General features: G+C 31.8%; 2 protein-coding genes and 1 long non-coding RNA gene across 6 annotated transcripts in view; 1 reads left to right on the top strand and 2 right to left on the bottom strand.

Annotated features, from left to right (window-relative positions):
• The window catches only part of LOC129905230 (uncharacterized), a 124,449-nt gene that overhangs the window by 68,984 nt on the left and 32,622 nt on the right, over positions 1-22,843 (bottom strand). The gene's annotated exons all lie outside the window — the stretch shown is intronic.
• On the top strand, positions 11,349-17,893 carry LOC129905223 (uncharacterized). Its single transcript, XM_055980663.1, has 2 exons — positions 11,349-14,549; positions 17,669-17,893. Exons 1-2 carry the CDS (start codon positions 13,154-13,156, stop codon positions 17,770-17,772), a joined length of 1,500 nt encoding a protein of 499 aa, XP_055836638.1. The 5' UTR covers positions 11,349-13,153; the 3' UTR covers positions 17,773-17,893.
• Positions 13,363-17,729, bottom strand: LOC129905242 (uncharacterized). Its single transcript, XR_008770585.1, has 2 exons — positions 17,616-17,729; positions 13,363-17,556 (listed from the first exon to the last, which is right to left on the bottom strand). It is a non-coding gene; the product is annotated as an uncharacterized LOC129905242 (long non-coding RNA).

Raw genomic sequence — 22,843 nt, 5'->3', positions numbered from 1 at the left:
CGCAAAAAAAATTTCTATGGTGTAAGAATGGTTTATTATTTTAAAAAGTTGCCCTGTTATTGTAGTTTTCAAAAATGTATTAAAGTTTTCAAAGTTGCAGTTAGATCGCAAAATATAACAATTTGAATTCAACAAAACAGGGTTTTTCAGAGCAAAAATACAAACAAAAATAGAGGCTTTTGTTCAAAAAAAAATAAACAAATAACAGTTCGAGAAAATGTGTTTATTTTTGATTGTTTTTTTTTTCTGAAAAACCCTGTTTTGTTGAATTCAAATTGTTATATTTTGCGATCTAACTGCAACTTTGAAAACTTTAATACATTTTTGAAAACTACAATAACAGGGCAACTTTTTAAAATAATAAACCATTCTTACACCATAGAAATTTTTTTTGCGGTGTTGCTCTCAAATAAAAGTTAAAAATTGATTTTTTATTAAACTTGAAACTGTTAGTTAATTTGCAGCAAAATGGTGTATGGAACAAAAAATATTTTGATTAATTAATAGTTCCTAATTATCTGGCAATGTTTTAGTAAAAGAATTGTAAAAAACAAAAATCAATAATGGGAGCAGGAAGCAAAATACTGTTGCAAAGTAGGAATTTTTCGAAATTTCACAAGAATTGCATTAAATAGAAAACCGTAAGGATTTGGGATGAACAAGTTACCAAATTCTGAGAGCCCTTAAGATCCCCTATCAGCATACTTCGTTTGATCCATTACTTTTGGGACACCCTGTATAACTAATATTTATAAAATTAATTATGTTTTTCTAAGAAAACAAAAACAGGTCATATTGCGCACACTTGCCCCTTCGAAGGGGTAAGTGTGCGCAGGGTGTTATACAAAATCTGAGAGTTGCGAGTTGGAACGTTGGGAGTATGACAGGTCGAAGCTTCGAGCTGGAAGAGATGATGATAAGAAGGCGAGTAGACATCTTGTGCGTCCAAGAAACGAAATAGCGTAACACGGGAAATAGGGCTCGTTTCTTGGATACAAGGACAAAAAATTACAAGATGTTCTACTATGGAACGGAAAAGGGTAAGAACGGAATCGGAATCATCCTTGCAAAAGACCTCTTACACGGAGAAAAATGAATCTAGTATTTTTCACTCCAAATGACTAGTAAGATAATTAAAGTAAAAAGCCTTAGATTTTTAATAAAATTTATCTTACGTATTGAATTTTTACTGGCTCCGTAAAGTAATTTTTACAAGTAAATTATAGTGAGCAAAATAAAGTAGTACAAACTTTACCTGTAGCAATATTTTTTTTATGTAAAGTAAAATTTATTTTCAACTAAGAAATTGTATCACTTTTTTTACTTTAAAATTCTAGTTAAAAATATTTAAGTGATTTCTGGGTAGATTTTGCAAGTTTTACCTTACAGTACAGTGCCCTACATAAAAAAAACTCATACTGTCATACAGTGCGCCATTTTGCAATCCCTTTATTTTTGTATCATAGTTGAGTGCGGAATAATTGAAAAAAGTAAGTGGAAATGTCGTTTTCAATTTGTTTTTATAATTTGTAATTGTGTGAAATTTTTTTAATAGTTAAACCATTAACAAAAACAAACTATAATTATTTTCTTTGAAGCCTCCAATGGAAATGATTCTTTGCATGTCGACGAGTCTGAACATGAAATGTTTAATAGAGGAGCACTATTTCATGTACAGAGGATTTATCCCCGGTTTGTTCACACTCGATTATCTTGTAATCAAGGATTTTTGTATGGAATAATCCTTGATCAAAAGATAATCGAGTGTGAACAAACCGGCGCTTAATCTTTGATTTTCTGGACACGAAGTCTTACACCAGAATTTTAAATCATGATACGTTTTTTTTTCTTTTGGAAATATAGTTTTTTTTCAGGACTTACTTTATGTTTTATTTTGAGCATCGTTTTTTCCGCAATTGCAGCTGGCATATTCTTAACAAATTAAGGTTATTTCATATTATTAATGATAGTTTCCTAAAGAAAATTGTACTGCATGAATCTACCAATATTATAATAAAATAAAAGTAATAATAATTATTGAAAAACATAACTGGGTCACACATACTTCCTCCTAAATCGCTTTGAGGAGGAATTCGCGCAATTTTACCAAAGTTAGATATGTTTTTCAATAATATTTATTATTTTTATTTTATTATAATATTGGTAGATTCATGCATTACAATTTTCTTTAGGAAACTATTATTAATAATATGAAATTGGCTTTATTTACTCATGAATTATTTACCTTCCACACCAGTTCAAGTTACTTTAAAAAGGAGTTGTTTTCAGCCTTACTGTAAGGTAAAATATGAACCTTATTTCTAGTAATTTTTGTTTGAAATTCATACTAAAAAATGCTTTACTGTAAAGGGACATCAGAAGCTACGAATTTACTAGAACAGTAAGGTAAAATTGATCTTATTGGGCAGTCATCCCTATATTAACTTTACATTATAGTTAAATGTACCAGAAATAAGGTGGTACATACCTTATTTTTTCTCCGTGTAGGCAGCATATTGTCCATTTCGAAATCCAGTGACCGTTTGATGTCCCTTAAATTGGTGATTAAAGGAAAGTTGTGGAATATTGTCACTGCATATGCTCCCCAAATTGGATGTGAGCAGGTGGAAAAAGATGCATTTTGGCTAGATTTTCACAATCTACTTAAGGACATCCCAAAGGAAGAGTTTTTGTTCGTGGGCGGAGATTTAAATGGACATGTCAGTAGTAGTTGGTGGACCACGGCGTGGGAAAATTTTGGATGGGATGTATGCCCTTGAATTCGTTTGAGGTCACGGCGGTGTTGTTTAATGGGTTGTTAATGGGTTTTTAATGGGTTTGTGTTTTGTTTGAGGTGGCCGCCTTGGCGCCGCCGCCGCTGCGCTATGGGTACTTGTGGAATTTAAATTTAAAAAATGCATTGCCGCAGCGGAGATTTGAACCGGGAACCTATGGCGTGTCGGGTGTGTGACTCTTCCACTAGGCTATCGAGGTAATTGTAGTTTGATGCGCGAAATAACAAAAACAAAAAAGTTATTTATAGAATCTTTTGGTATGTTTGCCTCCGCCGCATGCTGCAGCGATGAATATTTTTTGAATTGAATTTTAATCCTATCTTAGCCTACATTGACATTTCTTGATTTCTTATCTGTACTGCATCGTTGGTGGGTGTCTGGATGCTCCCACGTATGTGCTGACGTATATGCGTACAAAAAAAGTTATTTATAGAATCTTTTGGTATGTTTGCCGAGTAGTTGCTGGTTGTGAAAAATGTATTTGTGTGTGGTTTCTAAAAAAGATGCATCTTGAAAAAAATATTATTTTTATGCCTAGGTACAATTAATCTTAAACTCAATTTTGTTTGTATTCAGTATAGTAATAATTTATTTCCTTATGTAGGTATTGAGATTACATAGTTTTAGTTTTTCTTAAATTTCTTAGGAATCCATGAGTTGTGTTTGGATGAAAACCCAAGCCATTTAACAAATATCTGATTTTTTTTTCGTTTGAAGAACTTTTTCAATTAGGAATGTGTCGGGAAATTTCGTTTTTTGTAGTTCAAGTTCGTAGAATCCACCCTTAATTGGGGTACCTTCATAATTTTCTAGTAGATATGTGACAGGATTTGTATGTTGCACTTTGATTATTTTGAAGACTTCCGTTGTCCAATTCGGTGTGTATCCCTTATCAAATACATGTTTGTATTTACTTATTCTTACGAAATCTCCAATTCTAAATTTTGGGGGAATATGAATTTTTATATGATTATATATTGTTGAGAGTAAATGCTTTTCATTTGCAGCATTTACCTCTGATGGTTTTATTTTGATTGTTCGATGTATAGAATTATTATATTTTTTAGTAAGCATATCTATTAAACCAATCCACCGATATGAACCATTTGCACTGAATTCCTTCCACATATGTGTCTTTAAGGTACAATTAAATCTTTCAACAATGGATGCCTTAAGTGAGGTAAATGATGAATAATGATTGATTTTATATTTTTTCATGAGACTTTGAAAAGAGGCGTTGAAAAATTCTTTTCCATCATCAGTTTGTAAGTTTTTGGGGTTACGCGCATCTTTAATAAAAATATGTTGCATAGCAATAGTGACATTCTGCCCTGTTTTGTTTGGGATGGGGACTGTCCAAGCAAACTTGGAAAATGTATCAATAACCGTGAGAAGATATCGGAAATTTTCATTTTCATTTGAATAGACACCCATTTCAACTAGATCAGCTTGCCATAAATCATCTAATCCCTTTATAATAACTCGCCTTTTTTTAAAATTCCTCCGAGCAGGTTTATGTAGTTCATTGACAACATCTCTTTGACTCATCTTTCTTAAAACTGATTGAAAAGAAAAACATTTCATTCTTATATTTGTTTATTTTGTAATCTTTTATATAATAATATCAATTGTTTTATTCTTAATAATTTATTCTCAAGTATATAGCAAGCACATGTGTCTGGTCCTTCTTTACATTGATTCGAAGACCATGGGCAATTTATAAAATGACATCCATTGACAGACTCTGACGATGATACACCTTCAAACTGCTTCAAAAAACTCATGGTGTTCAGAAATTCCGCATAATGTTCCTCTAATAAGATATTTTGATTATACTTAAGAAAGTTTAAAATATCCTCAATAATCAACGTATATTTAATGTTAGACATAACGAATGAAATGTGACTTGACACTTTGGTATCTATAAATAAACTGATTTTACTTTCCAGTTGCTGGATCTTTTAGCACAATGTAAGCATTTAAAAACTGTTGCTGTATAAGATGGATTTCATTTTCAAAATTTTGACTGAAATTTATTAAAAAAAATAAACAAATTGAGTGAATTAACAAAAAAAATAATTTTTAAATACAAAATTTATTTAAATGAATTAAAACTTTTTCTGAGCTTTATTTATTTGTTCTTTTCTTAACCACAATAGCTCAGAAAAAGTTTTTAATTCATTTAAATTAATTTTTTATTTAAAAATTATTTTTTTTTTAATTCACTCAGTTTGTTTATTTTTTTTAATTACTTTCAGTAGCCTTTTTTATGAAATAAAACTTTTTTTTTTATGAAAATAAACTGGGCTTTAATAAAGAGCACAAAAAATTAATACTCATTAACGTGTTTTTTTGACTTAAATGATATGAAAGTGTAAAAAACAACTTAAAAAACGAAGAAAATTGTGTTTGATGCAAAATTGTGGAGAAACGGTTGTCCGCAGAAAAAAAAGTTTTGAGACAAACTAAAACTGTAATAAATTCTTGATTGGTTGTAAAAAAAATTTTTGAAATCAAACGTAGTTTGGCAAAGATAAAGCCAGATAAGGGAAAAGAGAACAAAAATCATAAAAACCGTGGTAACTCGAAAACGGGACGAAAACGAGAAAATTACCTTTTAAGTTTTTCGACTTAAAATGACCTCAGGAATCCATGGTTTTCGTTTGGGGCGGTGACTGTGGGACACCCTGTATATAGTCTTTCTTCATGTTTGATAAATTCATTAATCCACTTCCGAATGAAGGTGTGGTATTTGCAAATAAATGTTTTATTATGTTGTATTTAGCACCACGATTACCTCTTACTTGTTTCTCTGGGTCATGGGAATCTCTATGCGAATTGGTATCTGTTAATATAGTTTTATAGTTGTTTAAATCTTCACTATTATATATTTTTTCGTTTGGTCTTTTCATGAATATGAGCTCATATAATCCATGTGTCCCTTTAAAGTTCTTAGTTTTTACATGTATATCATTTCCTTGAACCCTGAACTCACCATCTCCAATATATAGCTTTCCATTTTTAAGTATATACCATATATATTATCAATTGAATTGGAATTGTTAATAAATAGATCCAGATATTTTTTAGGAATATCAGAAAATTCTTCATGAGATAATTGCTCTGCAAAATTACGATGGTTAATCCGTAGACTCTTTCTAGTCTTCGAATGTTCTGTATGGGTTCTTGGGGTACTGTTATTGTTATCTGTATTAGGGTAACTAATGAAAGGTGACGGTGTTATGAACTCTTCTTCCTTTCTAACGGGTTCAATTTTCTTTGTAGAACTTTGAAAAATATTTTTCTCGTGTTCTTCCTCTTGCTTAGAGTTTGATTTTTTAACTAATTTATTAAGTGGAGTAGTAATTGGTCTTAGAGCATCTTCTACTTGAGTTTCGTAAGCTTCTTTACCTCGTTTAAGAGCTTTGTATTTTTAAAGTTTTAACTTTTTATGGCGCGATGGGTGTAAAAAAATACTTTTTGACAAGAATGTCAAAGGGATTATCTAATTGCGTCTCAGAATTAAGATTCTACAACAGGGATGTGATGGAGGATATTTGATGAGGTTACTTTTTCCGCCTTTTTCTGATTCGTTAAATATGAGTTTAAGCGGAGCACAAACTAACAAGTTGAATCAATTCTTTTAAGTTTGTGAAATTATAAAATATTGGAAGTAGAGAATATAATGGGTGTGTTTTTCATTACGGCCGGTCTTAAATGGAAAAAAAAACAGTCTGGGCTAAGCTATTTGCCTGTTAAATACAACAACACTCTAGTTCCTGACTGCGTTTTTTTTGTCCAGTTAAGCCCGGTCTTAATAAAAAGCACACCTAATGTACGCGATTAAATTGTTCCCCAGCAAACCTTATGTGAAAGTTCATGAAAAATTCATTTTATGTGAAGAATATTATTCAAAAATACTATTCTGTGAATCAAATGTGAATGAATAATAGCTGATGTGTTTTATTTTCTTCGTGATCCGGATCAGATCATTTATTTATTTGCGAAACAATAACAAAACAAAATCCTGCTTTTGTTGTAAAGCTAATAAAAACAATGATCTGATCCGGATCACGAGGAAAATAAAACACAGAAAAGAATCGTGAATTATTCAGTAAGCTTCCTATTTACATTCAAATAAGTGAATGGAAAAAGAATTCAAAACGGTTCAGAAATGAGTTCATAAATGGAGGTTTTCTTTACTTAATGTGAGCCAATTTTGAAAGTTCTGAACGGAAATGTTTGCTAGGTCCTTATTGTTTTCAAAAATCTTCTTGATGTCACTTGTACAAATATTTACTCCGTGGTTTAGCAACTTTTATCTTCTGAAACGGTAGTACATTTGAGATTTAGCACTGCCCAACTAACAATTTTACTATTATAATAATTCTGAGAAGCTTCTCGCCATGATTAATTTCACACCTGAAAAACTCATATAAGACTCGTAAGAATTAATAAGGTTACCTTTATTTACTCCTTTTAAACCTCAAAGTGCCTGGCTACACGGTGATTTTTCAATCGCCTAAGCAGTGAGTTTGTAGGCAAGAGGGATGAGGAGTGAAGGGGGAAGATGCTCACGAAGGGAATTGAATTTTCTGAGGGTAGTACAGTTCCATTGCTAAATTGTTCCTCTTTTTGACATTTGTTCCTAGAAAATGTAAAAGTGGAACGTGATTTTGCACAACAGTGTGTAGCCACCGCATGTGATTTTTCAATCGATTGAAAAATCACTGTGTAGCCAGGCACAAAGAAGTACACTGTAAAATTCGGGTAAATATTCTCATCGAGAACCAAAATTGGTATTCTCTCCTATAAGACTACCAAAGAATATTTATAGTGCTATTCAATAAATACATAATGTATATGTTATATATACGAGGAAAAAAAAAATATAAAAAGAAATGAAATCGGTTTGCATTTATATTAATTTTTATTGTAATGTAAACTTATTTTTACAAACCATCAATTTTATCCGAGGAGCAAGGCTGATACTATTATAGTTAAAAAGATAAATATTTTAAATTTTACACCAATTTTAACTTTTAATATTATTTTAATTGATTAAAACAAAATAATTACAATAACGCACTTCAGAATTTTTGAGTGTGAATAAAAATAAAACACTTCCCAACTAACTTCATTATAGTGTGACACAGAACTTTCAAAATTGGTTCACATAAGAACATAAGCAAACATTTTTGTGAATGTTCACTAAACGTCCAGTTTATGTGAAGAATATTTATTCGAAAAACATTCACTTTTCTGGCTCAAATATGAATTTCTAAACAAATGTTAAATTTTCCTTCACATAATGTGAATGCGCACAAGTAAAACCTCAAAAAAGTTATATCTTGGGTGTGTACACGTCCTATTTATGTTCACTTAAGTGGAGAATTCCCTGATCATTTATGAACCATAAAAATGATTCGAATGTGTTGCCACGCTACCCGGGAGAAAGGACTCAAAAAGGTTCAAAATTGAATTAATAAATGAAGGTTTTGTTCACTTATGTGAACCAATTATGATTCAGTTCTGAAGGGAAATGTTTGCTGATAAGTGAACAAAACCTTCATTTATGAATTCTTTTCTGAACCATTTTGAACTCTTTTTCCATTCACTTAAGTGAATGTCGATAGGAAGCTTAATGAATAATTCACGATTCTTTTCTGAATCATATTAATTGTTAAAATATTATTCATTCACATTTGATTCACAAAATAATATTTTTTGAATGACTTTTCCTTTAATAAAATGAATGTTTCATGAACGTTCACATAAGGTTTGCTGGGGAACAATTTAATATAAATATAAATTCACACACTTAAAAGAAACGTATAAACTTGGTGCACCGCATAAACTCATATTTTACGAATCAGAAATAGGCGGAAAAAGTAACATCATTAAATTCAGGTGATAACACTCCATCACATCCCTGTAACAGAACAGACGTCAAAATGTCATTCCATAAAACAAAAAAAAAAAAAAACAAAAAAAAAAACAACTGGAATATCTATTGGAAAATTTCCAATCGTCTGGAATGCAATGTCATTCATGACTGAATGAATGAATGAAAGCATTCAGCGAAAATCAAAAAACATTAAGGTGGTTTCACATTGGTGTGTTGTTTTAACTATGGTTAACTTTCATTGTTTTAGTAATCTAAGCTCAGAAGTAAGATGTTTGTTTTATTGCCATGAATTTTTTTGTAAAAATTGAATTCTATTAAAATCTAGTCTATTACTAAGGTCCAATCTTTTGTAAACACTTTTGATACCAATGAAGTCTATCTTCGTCCTTTTCTCTTTTGAAAGAACATAAGAATTTGTCAGCAATATAATGAGTGCAAAAGAGAAAAAAGATGAAAGAAAAAATTATCCGACCGGAGAGTCGTGGGTCGTGAGTCCGAGACTCTTTTTTGACGTTTCTTTTTCCACTTTTTCTTTTTTCAACATTCCCTCACATTTCTTTTTGCTTCTTGGTGCAATACAACAACAACAAATTTTAATTCAAAAAATAAATGTCAAATTTGAGTCCTTGACTCAAGACGCATCGTGTAATAGTACGCACCTCACAGAATGATTACACACCCGACAAACAATTTTGGTTCTATAAAGCTTTACAGATGCAACTGTTGCTTCTTTAAAGCATAATACGTCCTAGCCAACTACAACAAGAAATAGCGAACATCAAATCTAACCTCCCATCAACACTCCAGCTTCCAGAAACAAACAAAAATTTAGTCTTACTCTACAAGTTAATAACTGCTGAAGGGCGAATCATCGGGTCACATATAATCTTCAGATTATCACTACCGCTGATCACATCCGAGCACTACCAATTATACAAGATGATACCAGTTCCTGTAGTAATGAATACATCATTCATCGGAATAATACCTTCAATCGACTACATGATGATAAACCTGCATAGAACACAATACTATACAATGAGTGAGTCAGAATTTAATTCATGTACAAAAATTGTTGAAAATGAAATTATGTGCCAACAAAGGCACCCGATTCCTCAAAAGGGATCCAACATCAGCCGATGTGAATTCAACTTAATGAATCAAATTTTTGATCATTCTTCGTGCAAGCTCGCAGCTTTTACCGATGAACAGTATTGGAGGCACTTACATCAATCGAATCACTGGGTATATTCATTGCGAACTCCAATTTTAGTCAACATCGTGTGTCAAGAAAACCTCACCCAAATTCACCTTAACAATTCGGGCATCATAACAATTCCAGCTGGCTGTTCCTTAAAACAAGACCATCTTACTATTCAGGGACATGATGTCTACACCAGTCTCACACGAGTATATCCCAACAAGCAACTTAACAGAAATAATCAACACGAACAAAAATCCAGCTCAACCCATACACTATGTAACATCGTTTGAAGGAAACTCAAATGAACTACAATTATTGCAAAGAGATATCGAGAAACAAAAACTTGAAGAAACATTGATTCAAGTAAAAAACACAGATACCCATCAGTTTATAATCAGCTATTTCGCCTTTGGATGCACTATAGTTCTGATTGGATATCTCATCTTCAAAACGATACTCCGTCGCCGAAGCTATCACACTAAGAACCATCCAGTTCCAGCTCCTAGAAGTCATCATGACGAAGCCTTTGTACTTCATGTTTGAACAATAGTTCAAGGCGGGGAGTATGTTTACATTCTATACACAAAAACACAACTGACCTAGCGCAATCACAAAACACAAACACTACAAATTACACAATTATTTTTAAGCACACTAAACTCACTTTACTGACACTGCACTTTCATATCATTCACCTTTTATTATTATCAAATGTACATTTTGCACACTTGCACTTTAGGTATTACACAATTACACTGCGCTTGGTTAAATGACACACTTTAAATTTTACATTTTATTGCTGAATTTCATTTTTATAGTTTTTAATCGAATTACTGTTAGTATATAAGGAAGTTTAAATTTATAATAAAGATACTTGAATTCTCAACGTCAAAAGGTTATTATTGATTTATTACGACTTCCCCCCACCAGAGGTAAGGGGTCGAAAAAAAATCAGTACACAAACAATTCAATATAAAAACTTTCTTGTGAGACACAAGATACAGTGAAAACTAACTTGGAGATATTCTGGTACATGCACCAGAATTATCTCTTGCCATCAGGGTGCATCGCTCTGACTGGCATAACGAGTTATTTTGTACACAATTTTTAATTGCATTTCTACAATGTTTAGGTGGGTAGTAGCAGGTAGCATTGAACAAGAACGCGCATTCAGCAGTACTGAAGTTAAGAGTTTTTGTACCCAACTTGACTTTTCGCAAGAGTGTAACATCGAACGATTTTGGCGCTTGGAAGAAGTCAATTGGCAACCAATTCTTTCAATTGAGGAAGAAAAAGCTGAGGAACATTTCGTTTCAACCCATAAGCGTGCCACTGATGGACGTTACATAGTTGAGTTGCCGTTCAAACCGAACTATAGTTCAAAACTCTGCAACTCTTTTGGCATCGCTCTTAATAGATTGCGTTCTATGGAGCGCAGATATTTAACAAATCCTGATTTGAAAACCCAATACACTGACTTTATAAATGAGTATCTCGCGTTAGGACATATGGTGGAAATACCCCAGCATGAAATTGTGACAGAGTCTTCGGGAAGTTATTATTTTCCTCATCACGCCGTAGTTAAATCTGATAGTTCTACCACCAAATTGAGGGTGGTTTTTGATGGTTCAGTCAAGCCTCAAAATTCTGAAAAATCTTCTCTCAACGAGCTTCTTCTTGTTGGCCCTACTATTCAGCACGATATCTTCACTATTTGCCTTCGAAGTCGTCGTCATGGTTTTGTTATATCCGGGGATATATAGAAAATGTTTCGGCAGATCTTGGTTGCTCCAAACCACACTGACTATCAGCGAATAATTTGGCGTTCTTCACCAGAGGAACCATTAAAACATTACAAGTTACTAACTGTAACCTACGGTACATCAGCTGCTCCATTCTTATCGGTAAGAACTTTAAAACAACTGGCGATTGATTACGCGAAAACGCATCCTAGAGCCGCGAATGTTATTTTCATAAACAAAAAATACCAAGACTGGAAACTCGGCGGTCAACTGACGTTTGCCTACAAGCTGCGAGGTGTGGTGAATGTCGTGAACTTATCGTTGTGTTCGTGTCCGATGTGTGGTGAATGTCGTGAATCTATAAATGTGTGCGTGTTAACGTCATTTACCAACATGGTGGCTTTCACATATATTCACAGACAACACTGTACACAACAGGGTTTTGGGGGGAAAGACGTACGAAAGTTTCCAGTCTTGGTATTTTTTGTTTATGGTTATTGTATAATATATCATCAGCACTTTTCTTCAAGTATGAGAACAAACCGAAATTTTAAGTTTCACGAATCTCGTATTCTCGTATTCCAATTTCCATTTATAAAAATGTTTGTTCTCACGCTTGAAGTAATTTGTGCATGCTTTGCAGTTTATTCATTGTCAGAATTGTCTGTTTCTAATTTAAATAAAATTGAGTCGTTTCCAAACCATCGAAGGTGTCGTGTCTTTTTTATTAATTCGATTTGTTTTCTGATTGTGTTGCATTGAAATTATTTTAATATTGTGGATTTAACATTTTTGGCGACCGTGACAGGACACTAACTAAGAAAGGTTAGTTGCCTGTAAAACTAAAATATACAGTTAAAAAGATTTTTTTTTTGTATTGTCTTTATAAACGGTAGTGTTTGTGAACAAAAAAAAAGAGTCTTGAAAGTGCTCTGGCAATTAAATCCTTGTTTCAATAAGAGATAGTGTCTTGTGATTAACAACCTATAAATAGAATAAAAGGATTAACCGTTGAAGTGCTGTAACTGTGAAAAATAAATTCATATAAAATAAAATCAAAGTTTGAAGAGTAAAAAATGGCTCAATTAGAAAACTCTGCCTCTGAAGTGGACATGGAATACTACGCATCACTACAAGAAAAGGTAGGTGATGAGATATGTCGGTTGAATCGGAATTACTTTAAAGATTCTGAATCAAGGAAAACCTTGAGTTATCTAATAGAACGTCGAGATAAATTAGATCAACAATGGAAAGTCTTTGATGAGACCGATAGTATTATCCGCGATAAGTTTTCTGACCAATTAGAACATCCATATTTTAAGAACGACTACTATGAAGCCATACTTAAAATAAAGGAACGTTTGCTTAGTGACGTTTATGTCGAATTGAAAAACAAGAGAGCGAGTCTGAAGATACGCACGTTTACGCAACGATTGCCGACAAGATTACTGGAACAGTTCCTAAGGGAACTGGAATTGTACCACCAAAAGCGCCGGAACAAAAAATGAATACAGAGCATATTCAAAAGGTTAACACAGGGGAACCTAACATTCAACCACCGGTAATGACTGTTAAGGATAGGTTTAAATTACTAATAAACATCCTTGACAAGTCATTGGAAAAAGTTTCTGCTGAACTTAGTCAAGGACGAAATGACATTTTCTGCAAAATAAAAATAAAATCCATTGAACAAAATTGGACCGAAATAATGGATATTTTTAAAACGATTGGCGAATATGCATCTGTGGAAGATATCCAGATTTATTTCGACATGCAGGATCGAGTTGAGCTAGCACTGATGGAACTATGCGAACAAATGGAGCATCCCAAGGCCATGAATCGTTCAATAGAAATGCCAATCGCTGCGACAATGAAGCTGCCAAAAATAGAACTGCCAAAGTTTGATGGAAATTATCTTAATTGGAGGCAGTTTTATGACCTTTTCAAGCAGTTAATACACGATCAGCCGATCCCACCTGCTCAAAAGTTGTATTTTTTACGTGCGAATGTCACTGGAGACGCACATAGTTTAATACAACACTTCCAGCCCACTGACAAGAATTATGATGTGGCATGGAAGACGCTTGTCGATCGCTTCGATAATAGGAGGCTGTTGTTAACAGCTCAATTAACAAAAATGCTGTCTCAATCACCAGCAATTGGAACGGCATCCAGTATCAATCGTATGCATGATACCACAAAGGAAGGTATGCAGGCTATATCAAATCTGGGATTTGATACAAGCAGTTGGGATCCGATTATTGTTCATCTGATCCTTCAAAAACTGGACAAGGAAAGCAGAACACTTTTCGAACAATCATTGGATGATCCTCGGAGTAGCCCTACTTTGGACGAGTTACTCAAGTTTGCTGAATCCCGCTTCCAGACATTGGAAGCTATTTCTAGCCGAGATGACAGAAAGAAGACATCTGCATTAGTTGCAGCAAATAGCGACAACAGTATCAATTGCGCTATGTGCAATTCAGGTAATCATACAATTTATAATTGCTCACAGTTTTTATTACTTTCAGATCTGGACAAGGATAAAGCTGTAAGAAGACTGCAGTTATGCAGAAACTGTCTCAAAGTGGGTCATCACGCCCAATCATGCCAGTCTCGAAGATGTCAGCGGTGCGATGGACGACACAACACGCTCCTTCACCACTTCCAATCGACTAAGCAATTCGATACAACAAAATCACACTTCAACAAAGAACAAAACTACAAAGGAGAAGATTCTTCAAGTCAGCCGCAGCAGCTGATGAACAAAGCAGAAAACTCTATAAAATTGAGCACAAATATAAACAATCAACAGAACCACAAAGATTCAACAAGTCAGCATGATCAGCCACAGCAGCAGATCATCAAACCAACAGAAATTCCTACAAAGGTTTGTTTTGGTAAGCGTTATAAAAATTTTAAAAATTCAAAAACAGCAAATACGGCTTCTGAGTCGAAAGTGAAACAACGTCAGGTATACCTTGCTACTGCGGTAGTTAACGTCATTTCTTCCTACGGTACATACATCCCTTGTCGAGCAATGCTTGATTCAGGGTCTCAGTTGAACTTCATAACTACGGCCATTGCTAATAAGTTGGGTTTAAAGAAACGTCGAGTTAATATATCAGTTAATATATCAGGTAAAATCAGTGAAAAACCATTTAAAACGCGTTGTAGGTGAACATAGGCTGACCTACGAAGAAATGTACACCGTACTGACCAAGATCGAAAGTCTTTTAATTTCTACAAGCATTAATGTAAACATTTCGTTTAAATTTCATTATGGCCACATGTAATTCCATTGTAGAAGCACAAGAAATAAAAGCCAATAACTGACTTCTTTTAACTGGCTTTGCAAAAAAAATTGTATTAGAACTGCTTACAAAATCTTTATGAATGCTTTGTATTTTTTTTATCCAATTCGAAAATTATTAGACTCAAAAATGACTTAGGTAGGTATTTAAGTATGGTAGAAGTACCTACAACTTATATAATTGCCTTAAATGCATTTATTATTATAATTCTATATTACCGAAATTATGTCAATAGTATATGAGTCGTGATATTCATAAAAAAAAACATAACATTGAATTTCAAATAAACCGCATTAAACGGTGTTGCCTTTGCCTTTTTAAACAAATATTCCACAAAATAGATGTGTTATAGTTATGCATTCTAATATTTGAATTAAAAAATTGTTGAATCATTGTTTTTTATTGAAAATATTACAAAGTATGTTTTATATTACTTTCAAATATAACGGCTTACATAAATGTATGTTTTGTATCTCTGTATGAGAAAAAAAGAAGTTCAATTTCAGGCGCATGCGCGAAAAGCTTTTAGTTTTATATGTTTGCCTTAGGGAAGTTAGGGGATATTTATTTATATTTGTAGAGGTCCTTTAAGTACAAGCAAAACATTGTAAAAAGCATTTAATTTTATAAGTTTGCCTAAGCGAAATAATTTTATTTCTAGAAGCCCTGTGAAAGTGAGTACAAGCTAAATTTTTTAAACTGTCAGGCAAATTCATGAGAATAAGAAATATTTGGATAAGTGCCATTATGGTGACCATTTTTGGTTTTTTTATTCATTGTTATTAAGAAATAAATGAAAAAGTGAATCTTTTCATATAGGTAATTGGTTTAAAATAGTTATATTAAAAATGGTTTACTGACCAATTTGGAGTTCATCTTCAAGCAAGTAGAGAAGAAAGGAAACAAGATTTAAATCTTCTCCACTTATTTAAATATAAAATAGTGACAGGCATTTTAGATTTTTATCTAAGTTCAAAACAAAGTTAATTCTATAATTTTTAAGAAAAAGCCAAAAGCCCAAACAAATTAAAAATTTTTTATCTTCTTCGGAAAAATGCGGGTTGACGGCATCCGGGTGAAACCTCTAAAGTCTAAAAAAAAACGAATTTTTCAGATATTTATTTCTGCTCCAGAAAAATTGTTCTTGATTAAAAAGTTATTCTCTTTCATCTTCTCAATAATGATATGGTTTGACAATCAGAATATAATATTATTAAGTCTTTATTAAATAATTTTTTACAAGATAAAAAAAAACAGAAAATAACCAAAAATAATAACTTTGAAAAAAAAAACACAAATGGTCACCATATTCTTTAAGATAGTGCAACTCATCAGGAAGTTAAGTCGAAGCCCTTAGGAAGCTCTGGTTTCAACTAGTCCAAATTTGAAACTCTTTTATTATATACCTGAGTAGCTCGATGGGTAAGGTACCGGACTATAAATCAGGATGTACGAGCAAAATACGTCAAGTAAGTAAGAAGTTTTTTTCTCATTATAATTGTGTTTGGAATTTTAATTTCAGAAGCAAAACTTGTCTGGATTGAAAACGTAATAAGAAAATGAAAAAATAAAATGTAATAGGTAAACAAAAAAAAATAAATTGCACGACTGGGGTCGCACGTACTTGCTCTTATGCTTAAAGTAACTTTAATGTTAAAAAAAATTTTATATTTTGAAGAAATTTCATTAGTATAAAAAAATTAAATCTGTTTTTATAATTAATTAAACTCCATTTTAAATTATCTTAAAAAAAAAAAACAAATATGCCATTTTATTTCTTGTATAAAAAGGTATTTTTAGAAAAAAATTTTCGAAAATTGTAGGAGCCGTTTTTTAAAAAAATAATTTTTTATGTATAAAATATAAAAAGTTGGTATGCCATTTTGAAGAAGTAATTAATTTACACATAAAAACTAAATTTCAAAATTTTTCATTGATCCGTTTTCAAAAAATTGATTTTTCAAAAAAAAATTTTGAAATATTTTTTAAAAATCCAAAAATGCGTTTTTTGAAAACTTTCTAAATTCTTAATATTATCTTTACTTACACACGTTTGTATAAAAATTTTCATTTAAATCGGGTTAATGTTGTACGAGATATTCAGAAACGAAAAAAACCGTTCTATGACAGGTACCATTAATAACGGTACAAAAAATATTTTTTTTATTTTAAAAGTTGGCTCTTATGTGTAGTACTACACACAAAAATTTAAATCAAAATCGTTAGAGCCGTTTTTGAAAAAAATTAACTTTTCTATTTCCGTTATATGGCAAGTACCGTTAGTTTTGGTCATAAAAAAAAAATTCAATTTCCCCTCTAGGGAATCACCAAAAACTGCTAACTACCAAGTTTGAAGAAAATCACTTCACTCGTTTAGGCTGCAGCTCCAGATAGAGACAGACAGACAGACAGACAGACAACAATAATACAACAATAATACATATTTTCAAATTTCAAATGTCGGTTGTTTCTATAAGGCATTATAGTCTGTTATGAGTGTCTCCAATCAACTTTCATATGACTCTTCTAAGGCCTTTCAAGCTTCTCGGGTGGGCCAGATGGGCTTCTCTATGGTCGTATACAAGCAATATTTCTAAAATCGAAACAGCTTCGTTAGACCCTTGTGGAAGTAAAATTGTTAGTTGGGTATACCTGCTAGTAACCTAGAAAATGTTTCAACCCAAAATAACTGGATTCTTTTACAGGCACTTATGCAAAGATTCTGGAAGCGCTGGCACCAAGAATACTTGACGTCACTTCAAACTCGACCAAAATGGCAAAAAGTGCAACGAAATCTCCAAATCGATGATGTCGTCCTATTAAAAGAACCTAATCTCCCTCCATCAAAATGGATACTTGGGTGGGTGACTGAAACACACCCCGGGAATGATGGCAATTGCAGAGTCGTTACTGTCAAAACTAACAACGGCAGTTACATCCGACCTATTGTGAAGCTTGCTCAATTATCCTCGACTGAAATACCGAAGTCTTCCAGGGGGGGGGGGGGGGGGGGGGCTGAATGTTCTGAAACAATAATATAATTATTTAAAAAATTTTTCTCTTATATGTTGTATAACTGTTTTTAATTTGTTTTGTTACTTATAAAAATATTGCATATCATACCCTGTGATAATTATTCTCTCTCTTAATATTTTGCAAAAGCAACTGTTGTAACAGTTATCTTGTTCTTGTTATCTAATTCTTGTTCTGCCGTTGCTTCTGCTTTGGAAATAAGAATCTCGTTCACTTTGACGACAACCAACACCACAAGCAGAAGCAACAGCAGCAGCAGCATAAAATAAATAAGTATCACATTTCACATTTAATATCACATTAATTAATTAGGTACATACATTTATTAACAAAATACATTACATTAATTACATTAATAACATTAATTACATACAAACATTACATTGAATAATTAAACATTTATAACGTAAACAAAATATTCTTTTAATTACAACCTACAATTTAAACAAATACACAATTAACATAAAATAAATAACCACCAAGTTTGAAGAAAATCACTTCACTCGTTTAGGCTGCAGCTCCAGATAGAGACAGACACACAGACAGACAGACAGACAGAATTGCCGGACCCACTTTTTTGGCATTCTCCATCATCGTAATGTCATGTAAAATTGTTATCTCGAGTTCGATTTTTTTTACGAATCCTAAACTTGCCCTATAGTACCTATATCGCAAGTAAAAACAACTACAGTCCACATCGTAATAAACAGTATGATTTCAGTGTTGAACTTTTCTATCTCTGCGCATCTACACGGTTAAAAATTCTGGAGTTTTTTTTAATACAGCTCTTGTATTGAAGCAATTTTCAATACAAAAATGTTACATTTTAATACTTCCAAAATATTAAAATTATTTTTAATCTTTTTTGAATTGAATTCCAATATTTAAGTATTAAGTTTACTACTTGTAATACAAAAATTATTAGAAAATAATCTCCGTGGGTTAAATTCTAATCTTTTATTGAATTTTTAATATTTTTGTATTATATTTATATTACATTTTAATATAATTGTATTAAAATATAATAAAAATTTATTAAAAACTAATTTAAAAGTATTAAATTGTAATACGAGAATATTAAATTTTAATCAAACGTCAGCAGACTGTCACACATAATAAGGTAATATATTCCGAACGTTGTCAAAATTTGTTTGTCAAAAATGGGCACCAATCTGTCAGGTCGGACTTTAATTTTTATATTTCAATCGCAGTAAACAGGAAATTTGTTTTTGTTTTAATTTATAAAATGTCATTTGAATAAATTATAAATTAAAAAATAACAAATTTCCTCGTGTTTCTCCGCGGAAAATGGTGAATAATTGTTAACAAATTAGTGGTGTGCGTGGTTTTTCGGTTTTTGTGCGTTTTTCGTCGGTAAATAAAAGAAATAAGATATACGGTAGCTGACATTGGTCGCCAAATTGTCATGTTTGGACAATTTTATGTGTACTGTGGTCAGCAGCAGCCATTTTAAAAATGAAAAAAATCCATTGTTTGAAGTAATTTTCTAAAAAAAATATATAATTAATATTTGTAAATTTGTACTAATTTGAAGGCGCTTTGTGTTTTTTCGAAGCAAAATACATACATTGCAGATGAATTTTGATCGGCAATAAGATTTTACATGCCACAGTTTGTGAAACAGATAAAATAGAGACAATAATATTACCATTAGGTATAATATTATTTATGATTAGGTATTTATTTATTTATAAAATTCTTATTAGAAATTAATATGAAAAGATTAAATTTTAATATGTAATAATTGAAATTTAATACATTTGGTATTAAATTCTAATATAAACTGTATTATTTTTTAATACAACTATATTACTGGTGTAGACCTATATGTAACCCAAAAAGTATTAGAAAAAAATTCCAGAATTTTTAACCGTGTATGTATACCTACATCACTTGGTATTCTATATAACTTTTGCAAGATTTCGTAGGCGTAGGTGTACTTGAAAAATATTAAAAAATGCGAAAAAAAGATAGATTCAAATGATTCAATGAAAAATTTATTGAGCCCAACACTAGGAAGGAAATTGAATCTTCTTTTTTTCTTGAGAGCAACGTTTATGCCTATCTCAACGAAAAAAATATACAACTAAAAAAGCACAAAAACTCAAAAAATCGAATTTTTAAATATTATTTTTATGATTGTGTCGTTTGTTTTGGTATGAAAAATTATTTTTTCAATTTTTAAAAAATATTATTCTAATGGGAAATTTAATTCTCTTCAAACAGTGTTAGCCGCAATATATAAAAAATTTGCTTGGTTTACGAGATAAATTCAAAAAAACCAAAAAGAGGGCTTTTGCACCCCTATCTTCAATCTCCACCCCCTCATTCAATAGCGGTTTTATCTTATCTCATAACTAATAACCCATTGAACGATTCCTGCAATAAAAACCCGTGAACGTCTTAGTTCCTTTCTTACATACAAACATACAAATGAATTAATTGAAAAGCGGAATAGTTGTTGGGCGATTTCATGGAAAAAGACAATTTCATCGAATTCGAAAATTTAGATCTTTGTATTATAATACGAATAACATTACAAACCGCCTACGCCTGTCTCTCTAAAATTTTTGTTCATAGAAAAATAAATATCCACATAGTTTCTCAGGAGCACAAAAAAGGGCCTACAAACTAACAATTGTACCTTTATTTATGCCTAACATGCAACACCATAAATTTATGAAAGAGATAAAAAAATAAGTTTAAAAAAAAAAACAAGAATACAAAAAACTCGTTTATCCTATTCCTATTCCATATACCACGAAACACCAGATACCAGATATTGCGACCGTGCGAGATATTCATTATTCCCTTTTCTCATTTTCGCGAAAAAAATGTTAAGAAAAAATTACTTTTCAACTTAAGACCTTAAAACTTTCGAAATTCTATAGACACTTAATCTAATCTTAAAAGTAACATAATTCATGAATTTCAATGTGGTACCACTAATATTACTCTAGTATTACACACTTTTTCAAATATACCCATATTTCCTCTACACATAAAAAAACACCCTTTCAAATGAAAAAAAAAATTATAGATTTCTTTTATTCGTAATTCCCATGGGAAGAAGAACATAATTAATGAATTTCGTAAGGGTAGGTACCTTTTTTACCATTGATTTTATCGGAATTATCTCGGATTTTCAATATTTTCCAAAAAAAAAAGACTACTTAGATACTTGGTTTCTGTTATAAATCAAACATTTGTATCAATTTTCATTGGTGTAACAATTTTTTCCCAGTTTTTGTGGTACTAATTACGAATTTCATCATATCTTTAAAAAAAAAAACACCCTTTCACTCAATATAATTTTGTACACTTTATAGAATCTTATATCAAACAAAACTTTTTCACCACTTTTTTCCTTTGCCTCTGCTTTATCTTAAACCTTCATCCCGAATTTTGTCAGTGTAGCATGTTTTTTACATGGGTTTCGTTTATATTTTACCTGTTGAAGTCAAAAACAAGCACCCTTGTTTTTAATCGGCAATAAATTTTCTTATAGCAATCGTATTGACTTTATTTTTATGTCATTAGATTCAGCATCAAAAACCTTGAAAACATGTGTCATATGATGATATTCGACAAACAATTTTTTGCAGTACATATTTGACCTTCACACCCTCCCTCTTGTCCGCGAAAAAACACCCTTCCACCCAACTTTTTGTATAGATTTTTTTTGTCCTTGGTTCTTATCCCAAAAGCAAACTTTTTTCCAAGTTTCATGAGTGTAACAATTTTTTTTTTGCAATGCCTATTTTACTTGTACTATTAATATATTTTTTTTTTAACTTATCAAGGTGTTAGTATTTAACTACTTATTTCTTTTTATTTCGGTGAATTTTACTAATAATTGCAGAAGTTACACATGTGCATAAGGAAAAATAGCTTCAGTTTCGATTATTTTTTTTTTCTATGAAAAACAAATTTTTAGTTTTTCAAAATAGTTTTTCTCCGTAGTTTGATTCAATCTTAATCCAAAATAGAAATAAAAGAAATAAAATTTGTAGTCTAATTAAGAAACAAACCGATATCTTTCAGGTCGTTCTAAAACAACGAAAATTTTATCATGTTTTGTTCTTTCTTAATTAAAAGCGCACAAATTTGGAAATTGTGAATTGCTAAAGATATTTAGCCTTGTTTATTATCTAAATAATAAAATTTATGAACTTAAACATAAAATTTATTTCATTCAATTATCTTTAAAAATGTCAAAGTTATGCACCTATTGTTAACGATAACCCGATTTAAACGTGGTCCACTCAGCCTTAACTGAAGAACCAAGAAACAAACCAACACAATCGCATGAAATACCAATAACCCAATCGTTATTAGGTACTATCAATAAAACCAACGTCATCACCACCGACCTCGCTCCCGCTACCCCTACCGCCGCAACCACCACATTCAAGCTCAACTGAAAAACAACAAAAAGCAAAACTTCAGAACGAAATATGTGATATGTGATGTACCTATAAAGGGCCCAACCCATAGAATCCGTTGCGTCCGTTGCGTCGAAGTTTTAAAATAAAATACACACGTTCTTATGGGAAGCGACCCATAAGCGACGGATCGGACGGAGACGGACTTCCCATAAGAACGTGTGTATTTTATCGAGCTGTCAGTCAAAAACTTCGACGCAACGGACGCAACGGATTCTATGGGTTGGGCCCTTAATGCCAGATCCCTTCTATAGAGGATGAATGAATTTCAAAATGCAAAAGAAAAGATAAAGTGGGATATTATTGGACTTTCTGAGTACGAAGATTTGGAGAAGAAATTGTAGAAACCAAAGAAGGACATATGTATGTTTTCATATACAG

The sequence above is a fragment of the Episyrphus balteatus genome, chromosome 1 (assembly GCF_945859705.1).
Source record: "Episyrphus balteatus chromosome 1, idEpiBalt1.1, whole genome shotgun sequence".
Taxonomy (NCBI): Eukaryota; Metazoa; Arthropoda; class Insecta; order Diptera; family Syrphidae; genus Episyrphus; species Episyrphus balteatus.
Note: the sequence above shows the minus strand (reverse complement) of the source record. Positions and strands in the feature narration are given on the sequence as shown.